The sequence below is a fragment of the Octopus bimaculoides genome, chromosome 8, assembly GCF_001194135.2.
Source record: "Octopus bimaculoides isolate UCB-OBI-ISO-001 chromosome 8, ASM119413v2, whole genome shotgun sequence".
Classification (NCBI taxonomy): domain Eukaryota; kingdom Metazoa; phylum Mollusca; class Cephalopoda; order Octopoda; family Octopodidae; genus Octopus; species Octopus bimaculoides.
Genome location: NC_068988.1, coordinates 13,431,236 through 13,441,774, shown reverse-complemented (window position 1 = coordinate 13,441,774; position 10,539 = coordinate 13,431,236). Strand labels below are relative to the sequence as shown.

General features: G+C 33.0%; 1 protein-coding gene across 5 annotated transcripts in view; it reads left to right on the top strand.

Moving 5' to 3' along the window:
• Positions 1 to 10,539, top strand: part of LOC106879192 (trafficking protein particle complex subunit 13) — a 271,910-nt gene that overhangs the window by 255,270 nt on the left and 6,101 nt on the right. For all 5 annotated transcript variants that reach the window (XM_014928647.2, XM_052969952.1, XM_014928649.2 and 2 more), the window contains exon 7: positions 9,967 to 10,097. In XM_014928647.2, the coding sequence (XP_014784133.1) occupies positions 9,967 to 10,097 (131 nt within the window). The remainder of the gene's footprint in view (positions 1 to 9,966; positions 10,098 to 10,539) is intronic.

The window sequence follows — 10,539 nt, the reverse complement described above, 5'->3', positions numbered from 1 at the left end:
ATATATATATATATATACCTGATGGGCTTCTTTCAGTTTCCATATACCATATCCACTCACAAACCTTTGGTCAGCTCAAGGCTATAGTAGAAAACACTTGCCCAAGGTGCCATGCAGTGGGACTGAACCCAAAACCATGTAGCTGAGAAGCAAACTTCTTACCACACAGCCATGCCTGCTCCTATTATATATGTACACACACACACACACACACACACACAACTGTGAGAGTAAAAATAATGAACAGATTTTCTTTTAAACCTGTTATATTAGAGCCACAACTCTATTCAATTTTAATCTTTTTTTATTATTAAGAGTTTTCATATTTCCTTATTAGTCCTTAATGTTTAGTTTAGAACAATAGCATTTCTAAATCTATTAACCCATAAAAATTTCAAGACTTTGATCAGTCTCATCAGCAGAATGTTTGTGCTCTTTGTAGCAGGCTACAGAGGATCATGGGAACACTTATAGCTAATAAAAATCATCATTATCAGATTTAAAATCAGTAAACACACTTTTACTTAATATCTTCTCAATCATCAGTAATGGACTTCTTTCCCTCTCATGTCAAATAAGTCATCCAACCATACAAAATTTTCTCTTGAGAAATTTTGTCTGACCCATGAAAGCATGGAAAAGTGGATGCTAAAATGATGATGATATATTTATATGGTGGTTGCTCCACCTTCACTGATGATTGTTATCTCTTTATGCTTTCTCATTGCCAATGGCATTTCTGGCTTCCCATCCATGACCTCTCAGATGACTATTCAGTCCTGCTGTAGATATGTATTGTTTAAAGCATAAGTGACAGATGAAAGCTGTAACTTATATGTATGCTTCCAACTGATTAGGCCTGCACACATCACTACCTTTCTATTGACATTGGACTTTCAGTGGATGAAATGACAAATGAGGTCACCATAAAGAACCATCTGTACATCACTGGATTATAGTGACAAACACTTGCACAACACGCATACCACTCTCTGAGCCTCTGTGGTTAGTATCTAGTGACAGGCTGAATCAAGATGACCAGTAGTCATGCGATTTTACATCAGAGTGTCCCTCTCTTATCTGTTGTCATAGCTGGGGTTCCCTCACTCCCATCGGTTTTACTGTGCTTTCTGTCACTAACCAAAGGTATATCTGCATCCCTGCACTCAGATGGATTATTATCATATATGCTAGTTAACCTGTAGTGGGAGCCCTGACAGGTGCTACTACTTCCAGTCAGCATAGACCTGGGAACAATAGCGGCTAAAAGGTAGTTCTACACACACACACACACACACACACACACACACACACACAACATAATTATTAGGTGTAAAAAGCATGACATAAAATCTGACATGGCTATACCTTTTAAATTAGAGTTGCACTCTACACAATGGTCTTCTATCCAGTTTCTGTCACTCCAATTTTATTTACAAGGTATGGGTCTACCCAACACTAGAAAAAGTGGCATCTACTCAAAATGCCATGCAAATGGATTGGACCCAGGACCATATGACTGCAAAGTGAACTTCTTAACCATTTGATTACACACACACACACACACACACACACACAAGTTAGATGAATTATACATTTTCCATAATTCAACTCTGAGATGTATTACTTTGAAACTATTATTTAACAAATTTTACTTTACATACACACACACACACACACATATACCATCCTGATTATTAAGTAGTATTTTGTTAAAAAAAAAAAGATTATCAAAGGATACTTAAAACACACATGATCAAACTCTAAGCAACATTTTTAGGTTTTTATTCTTTTTAAGATATCCATCCAATTTGGTTATATTTGAAAATTTTTCAGTGAAGACATTAAGATGCTTCGAAGAGAATTGTGTGTTTCAGAGTCTGTTTTAGAACCCACACAGTTTTATAATTAGGACAGGAAGAGATCGATAACTTTCAGCAGCTGTTCTTATGTTTGACTGGTGATTAACTCATATTTTGTCTTGCCAATTCAGATTGCTTCTTTCTTCTAGAGAAACCCCCATGTATTTTATTTATCTTCCAGAGTTACTATAGAAGAAATTTTTGAATGGTTGGTTCTTAATTTCATTGTTTTTGAATTACAGGTGAAATAACTAAGTTGTTAAAGGAATGGACTGCCAGCTCATTTGTGATTTCGTGTCAGGCATTAAATTGCCTCTAGTTTGTAGCAATCTTTATTCTGGCAATGTTACCTATAATGGATCAAGTGTTAAATTGCTTCTAGGCTGTAATACACTTTATTGTAGAGAAATTCTTACCTACAATAGATCACTTCTCTCTAGGTTGCAGTATATTTTATTCTAGCGAGGTTACCTACAATACATCAAGCATTAGATTTCTTTTAGGTTGTTATACTCTTTCTTCTAGAATATAACCAATCAAGCATTAAATTGCCTCTAGTTGTAACACACTCACTTTATTCTGATGAGATTATGTACAATGGGCTAATGTTTTATACAGAGGAAGATTCATCTTTTGTCCACTAAATAATACAGAAACTGCAATGAAATGCCAGCCACGTGGAAGGATTGACTTTTTTGGCTTGTTTGTTATTGTATTTTTAATGTTATTATAGGTAATCAATTTGTTTCTTTACAACTTAGACTTAAGAGTTGAGAATTTAGAAAGCATTTAAGTAAGGCTATTGGAAATAACTCTATCGAAGTACATAAATCAATGATGGCCTTAATGTTGTTCAATAAGTAATCAATTTGAAGTAAGCTAATTAACTATTTATTAGTAATTGCTATGGTCAATTCACATTATACGTTTAATCTGTAGTCAGTTGTCCAGGCTGACCAGTTCTGTGAACTATGCCACAACTACTTGATTTACATAACATTGGGTCAATAACCATTAGACTTGTGTGGTTAACAAATAAAGTTGAGGATCTAGTTTTTTATTGATATCATTTGGGATTATTGTTTGTTAGGTTTTTTTGTTTGTTTTGTTTCTTGGAGATTTTTTTTTTTTCTTATCCATCTAGTAATTTAATCCTACAACCATTAACTAGATCCTATACCTATATTTTCTCAGCAATTATTATCATTAATTGAAATTATACGGTCAACAGGGCCTGCTGTGTAGTCTACATTAGAATAATATTTTCTTAATTGTAACCAAAACATATCACTGAAATCAATATTGGCATGTCTATAATTATACTTGGAGGCTGTATATAAAAATGTCAGACTTTTACATATTATAGCCTGGTTTCCATTGAGGAAATGGCTGCAAACCTAATCTTGCCATGGCAAATTAAAGTATAGCATCTGCTCTTTTACACTGGTATTATGAATGCTTCCTGTGTGATCTGGGATAATTAGCAACATTCCATTAATATTACAGGATCGGGGATAAAGATAAAAGGAGTATAATTTTTCACTTGTGTATTCAAATCTGCTTGTTATCATGCATTGGTAAAGTTCTCCATATCAGGAATCTTAACATAGCTTAATTGATTAAATATCGGATTTCTGAACAGTATATTCCAATTCAATCTTATTCAGTTTTCTTATTATGTTGCTTCACATGTGGAAACATGCATGTGAATGCACAAGTAAATGGCCCTCTCAGTAATCTCAACAATAAGTATTGCAGTTGTTTGAACAATAAAACTCCTCATCAGTTGTATTACAATATTAGTGGCTGGCTATTCCATAAACACTTAGACTATTTAACGTAACCTGTAGGTAGAATCAGTCTATGACAAAGCCAAACCTTTGAATTATAAATAGTCATCTTGTAGATTTCCATATGGTTTCCACCAACCCAATTTTACTCCCAAAACCTCTAGTAGAAGGTGTGTACCCAAAGTGCACATAGTGGAATAACTTGAATTCAGAACATATACATGTGTTGTATGTATATATGTACGTGTATACACGCACACACACACACACACACACACGCTCACCTTTCTCTCTCCATACATGCATAGTCTAAAATAAATGTTTTCTTGTTGGATCCTTCCTTTTTTTACTTACAAAAACTTCTAACTTGAAATAATAATAATAATAATAATAATAATGATGAAATTATTGTGTATAGTGTTCAGATGCACTACAACTCATCAAAGGTGTATGTACAGTACATAGAATTATGTTCAAAAGTCAGGAAAGCGAACAGTGTAAGAGCCATGATATACATGTGTGCATGCATATGGAGGTGAGGATTTCAGATGTAGTGTTGGCGAATTTCAGGAAGCATGGAGGTTTTAAAGGATGCAATGGCCCGGCAGCTAACAACTGATGCAGGTAGTTTAGTGTGAATAGTTCCGATTTCCATATGGTAGACCGCATAACTTATTTAATGTGCCTTAACCTTTTAGCACTTAAACTGACCATATCTGACCCAAATTTACTACTTGTTTCATGTTCAAATCAGAAAGATCTGGCCTCTCACACCTTCCCTACAATGTCATTCTAAAAATAAACAATCACATCATCAAAATCTGGAAGCTATGAGATGGTATATGATTAATTCAAAACAATGTGAAAAAAATAAACATTACATTTGGCAGAGTAATTTGAATGTCAAACAGTTAAATAAAAGGTAGACCAAAATGTTTTGGATCAATTTAACCCTTTAGCATTCAGATTTCTGTGTCAAATCTTCTGCTTATTTATTCACATTGTTTTGAATTATTTATGTTATCTCATAGCTTTGAGATTTCGATGATGAAATTGTTTTATTCTTAGAATGACATTGTAAGGTAAGTGTGAGAGGCAAAATCTGGATGGTTTGAACATAAAAACAGGTGGAGTATTTGGGCAGGATATGGCCAGTTTAAATGCTAAAGGGTTAAACATTGTAATCTTAGGGACTAGTAACCCAACAAATTAGTCAACAGCCAAGCAATGTTTCTTTTTTTGCTGAGACACAGATTTTCTTTGTTACTCTCGTTGTTAAGAATGCCATACACCAGTTATTGACTCATTGGAAACCAGTAACCTGTGATGCTGCAGCTCACAGATTGCTATATCAAATAGATAAAACTGTGCAAACTAACATAGAATTATTTGAAAATTCCTTGGAATATTAGAATGTTTTAATTACTAATTTACAAATAATAAAACATAATTATTATTACTTTTGAGGACATAAAAACAATAATGCTAATGATAATAGCGGTGGTGTGGTGTTGGCAGTGGTTGTGGCAGCTGTAGCGTTACCACCACCACCACCACCACCACCATCATCATCCTCGTTGTTGTCATCATCATCAGTGTTGTCGTCATCATCGTCATCATCATCATCATCTTTGCCACCACCTTTACTTTGAGTTTCATTTGATTGATTAAATGGCTTCAATACAATGTAGAATTGATAATAATGTAATATCTAACTCAATAAAGATTAAAGTCATTCGAAAGAATCTTTTATTTATTTATTTTTTTTACTCGTTTGTTTTTGTTTTTCAATTTATTCTTAAATGTGTTGTAAAGAAAACAAAAACAGAATCTCCATTATCTAGAGTTTTCTGAACACAATGTTCAATTAGACCTTTGTTCTTTGTTCATTTTTCCATCTTAATATCGTTGATGGATTGTTTCTCAAATGATGTTCCTACTTCAACCGTGGCAGTTCTAACATTGCACATCATTCGTTTTTGCCTCACTCAACATCAACATTGCCTTTCACCAAGATCAATAGCAAATATACTAACAATCCATGCTATCCCACAAACCTCGTTTCTCAAATAATAGTTACATGCATCAAGGAGAAAAGTATATTTCCAGAACTGCTTCATAGTTATTTAATTTGAAAGTCTTTTGCTTAATTCAATGTTTCACAAGATGCATTTTCTCGAGAAGACATTGTTTCATTAAACAAAAAATAATCAAGACTCAGTTAAAACTAGATTATTTGTATTCTAGTTCTCTTGAAAATACTGTAAATTTTTGTTTGTTTATTTATCTGCTTACATAGCTTTACTTAGAATAATTTTTAGAATACCTTTATTCACTTTGTTGTTAATAAGCTTGGATCTATTCATTTTTATCAAATGGAATGGAATATCTGATATCTGATATTGAAAAGGTTTTGATATTTTTATTTGTGACTTTGAACTATAATTTTTTTTTTTTTTTTCTGTTTACGATAATATCTTAATATCAATTTTTGTAAATTTGAAACCTGGATAAATTACCACAAACACAACAGGTCTGTCTTCAATAATGATTACATATATTAACCTTTTTGTTATCATATTTCTATTGAAATACAATAGATTTGTTTCAACTAATTCTGAAAATAATGAAGAAGTCAGTAAAATAGCTTTGTTCTTATTAAGCTGATGTTTGCAACATAAATTAACTGGAAATTTTGATGGAAGATTTTAATTTAGAACAGGAAAAGTGTTATAGAACCAGGAGTGATCTCAGGCATTTGATATCAAGAGGGTTAATGGTGTTTCAACTCTATATCTTTTAAATAAATTCAAAATATCTACATGACACCAGAATCAGAAAAGGAAGCCTTGATTAACATATCTTGTGATAAGTTGTGTTCTTGTTTTCAAACAAATTGTTCTGATTCAAGTATAAAATTTCAAGAAAATAAAACACATTCATTGGAACGATTACTTCTTGTTGGCTCTTTCTAACTATTATTTGGTTCTGGCATGGTTATATGGTTACGGAGTGATGTGGTTTGGAGCTCTGTCATACTGCATGGCACCTTGGGCAAGTGTCTTCTACTATAACTTCAGGTTAACTGATAACTTGTGAATAAAATTGGTTGATAGAAACCCTGAAGATGCCTGTGGTGTATGTGTGTGTGTGGAATTACCATTTAAAGCCATTACCAAGTTTTGATTAAATGTTCTTCTATTCCTTTGTGTTATTCTGAGAGTACATATAATGTCAAGACAAAAGGGACACAAGTTTCTTTCATTTTCCATCTACCAAATCCACTCACAAGGTTTTTGTTGACCCAGAACTATAGTAAAAGACACTTGCCAAAGGCACCACATGCAATGAGACTGAATTTGAAACTATATGGTTGGGAAGGAACGTTTTTAAACCAGATTTGACTAATAAAATATCGAACTAAATCTAGGGCTTGTTCAGACATCTGCAGAATTGAATTCTGCTAAATGAATAAAGGTAGAATTAGTGTGCACTTTTAAAGTTGCAGTCTTGCGATAAAAGTTTCATATAGTTTTAATAATGATACATAGTATTACTAGGGCCTTGAAAGAGTAAATATTTGATGGCATAGGAAACAGTTAACTACAAAGGTGTTAAAGGACTTTTATGTGCAGTTTTTCCTAATGTAAAAATAGTGAGTGTATGGTTGGCGGCAACATCAGTTTTGGATTGTAATCAAAAGTGTGATTGTCTCTCATTTGCTTGAAACTCATCCCCACCTCTACCCTGCTCCTCTTCTGCTCCATCAACTATTATTTTTATTGAAATCAACACCTCTTTCCATACTTCTTTTGTATACACTAATGTTGATCTCTTGGAACATATGCCTTCACTAATTTAGATTTCTTGTATCTCTCAAAGAATATGTGTCTGCCTGTCATGTCTCTGTAGGAGATAACATACACACGCACACACAAACACACACATATAAGTTCCCCTTTTTCGCACTTTCCAGTAAACAATGTTAGGTCCCATTCTAGTTATTTATACATAATTACATCTTGTACGTGCTCCAGGTGTTAAAGTCATTTTTTTTTACTGCATTTTCTCTCTGCTTTAAACATAACTATCATAGATTCTGAAGAAAAGAAAAAGTAATAGCAAGTTATAATAACTCCTATAATCTATACAGGCTATAAAATCTTAACACTTTTATGACATTTACCAAGAGCAATGACTTCATAAGGGATGGTTATTCAATCTAAGAGGGAAAACAGATTCCATTTACTTGAAAATATATATATATATATAATCAGAAAATATATCACACATGCCTGTCATCATCAACTTCATTCTCATTACAACAACAACAACAATAATAATAATAATAGTTTCAGTTCTTCCTTCTATATTTTTGTAATTTTTTGTTTCTGTCAGTGCCAACATTCACACACTAAGGAGTGTTGCACAGCTGGAGTGAGCAGAAGGTAAAATAATTAATGAATTTAACTATCCAACATTTTTTCTCTCCAGACTCCACAGCTAACTCTAAAGAACTGCCAGTAGCCAATGGCTTTGTGTTGTAAGATAATCCAGTTACTAACATATAGAAATATATAGTAAACAATTGTAAACATTATCCTTAATATTCTTTCCTTATCTAGCAGCAAAATGGGAGAGTTACAGATTTATTATATCTTGTTTCACTTTCATATAAACAATGGTGCTTTTTTTCTTTGTTTTTTTGTTGCTGTTGCTTTAATTTGTTTTGATGGGTTTTTTACATTTTCGTCTTTTCCTTCCTATTTTTTAATGCCTCCACTCTGAAAGAAGCCCAACCTAGTGCATAGCCATAAAATATGAGTGTTAGCATATCAGAAATGGTTATATCGGATCAATACAGTTTCTATCAGGAAGTGGAGCAAACCTTAGCTGAGTGTTTATATTGAAGTTCCCCCTGCCCTATATCTTCATCCAATCACTGTGAACCATCTAACCATTTGCTGAAATCCATCAACAAAATCTCTCTCCTCTCTCTCATTTATTTTCTTTTTTTTTGTGATATTGTCAGATATTAGAGGCAGGTGAATTATCAGGGCCTTATTCGGAACACAGTGCTGCAGTTTGGCTGGAGTGTTATTCAGACTGAACAATAATACACAACTGGTTTTTACCCATGTTATTTCACTCTATGAATAAAGAAAAATTATCTTTAATGAAGCTTTCCATTCTCAAACAACAAATAAAAAAACAATCAAGCAAATGAACCATGACTTTTCACAAAAATAACCAGAACATTGGCCATTGTAACTCTTCATTATATCACCTGTTGTTTAATTGAAAGTGAAACAAGATATAATAAATCTGTAACTCTCCCATTTTGCTGCTAGATAAGGAAAGAATATTAAGGATAATGTTTACAATTGTTTACTATATATTTCTATATGTTAGTAACTGGATTATCTTACAACACAAAGCCATTGGCTACTGGCAGTTCTTTAGAGTTAGCTGTGGAGTCTGGAGAGAAAAAATGTTGGATAGTTAAGTTCATTAATTATTTTACCTTCTGCTCACTCCAGCTGTGCAACACTCCCTAGTGTGTGAATGTTGGCACTGACCAATAAAAAATGTGCTATAAAGTAATAATTTTACTATTGCTAATTACACAGAAGCACATGGACAGTGATTATAATATTAAATGAAAATCAAACCTTACTATTGTGAAGGTAGCATTGATCTGTTTGAACATTTGATCTGGTTGATAGGAGGAACACACATAAATCAAATCAATCTATATTCACACTGTATGTCTGTTGAAATTATTTTTGTAAAAATTTATACTTTGCTAAATTAGAATGGCAAACAATAATATTGTTTCTATTATTTTACATGCACACACCACAAGTGATCTGTTGAAAATCCTTTAAATTTTAAGAAGACAGTTTTCTGCAGAAATTCTCTCTTAGTTCTTTATTGCCTACAGGGGACTAAACATAGAGGGGACAAACAAGGACAGAAAACGGGATTAAGTCAATTACATCGACCCTGGTGCATAACTGGTACTTATTTAATAGACCCCAAAAGGATGAAAGGCATAGCCAACCTCGGCAGAATTTGAACTCAGAACATAACAGCAGTGAAATACCACTAAGCATTTCAGCCGGTGTGCTAACGATTCTGCCAGCTCTCTAAACAGATAATTAAACAGATAATTAAAATGAAATTCTCATTTTACATTCTTTATCTTTACTGTCAATATTGTCTTTTCCTTTATGTTTTTATTTGTTATCTAATCAAAATCTTATTCAAATAATTTTTTTTTGTATTTGTCTTTTTTTTTTTTTTTTTTACAGTCAGATGAAGTTTACTTAGAAGCACAGATCCAGAATATTACCCCAGGTCCAATATTCATGGACCATGTCAGTTTAGAGCCATCAGTTTCTTATTCAGTCACCAAAATGAATGACATAGATGAGGATGATAAGTAAGTAGACCACAAATAATGCCTCTTGTAGCTTCTTTTTTTGTTTCAGATATGTAAGTTATGCGCTTCGACTGGCTTCAAGTTTCCTGGTTAATGCAGTAAGGCACAGAGAGTCTTGGGAGTAATTTTAAAACTGATAAAACCCTCAACTCTGGATTTCAAAGTATATAATGATAAATCCTTGTAGATTTCATGAAATTATATATTTTTTACATTTAATGTATCTGTGTGTTTGATTTAGGCTTGTATTCTGCTATTAGTAATGCTTCCATAGTCATATGTATATATATATATATATATATATATATATATATATCATCATCATCATCATCATCGTTTAACGTCCGCTTTCCATGCTAGCATGGGTTGGACGATTTGACTGAGGACTGGTGAAACCGGATGGCAACACCAGGCTCCAGTCTAATTTGGCAGAGTTTCTACA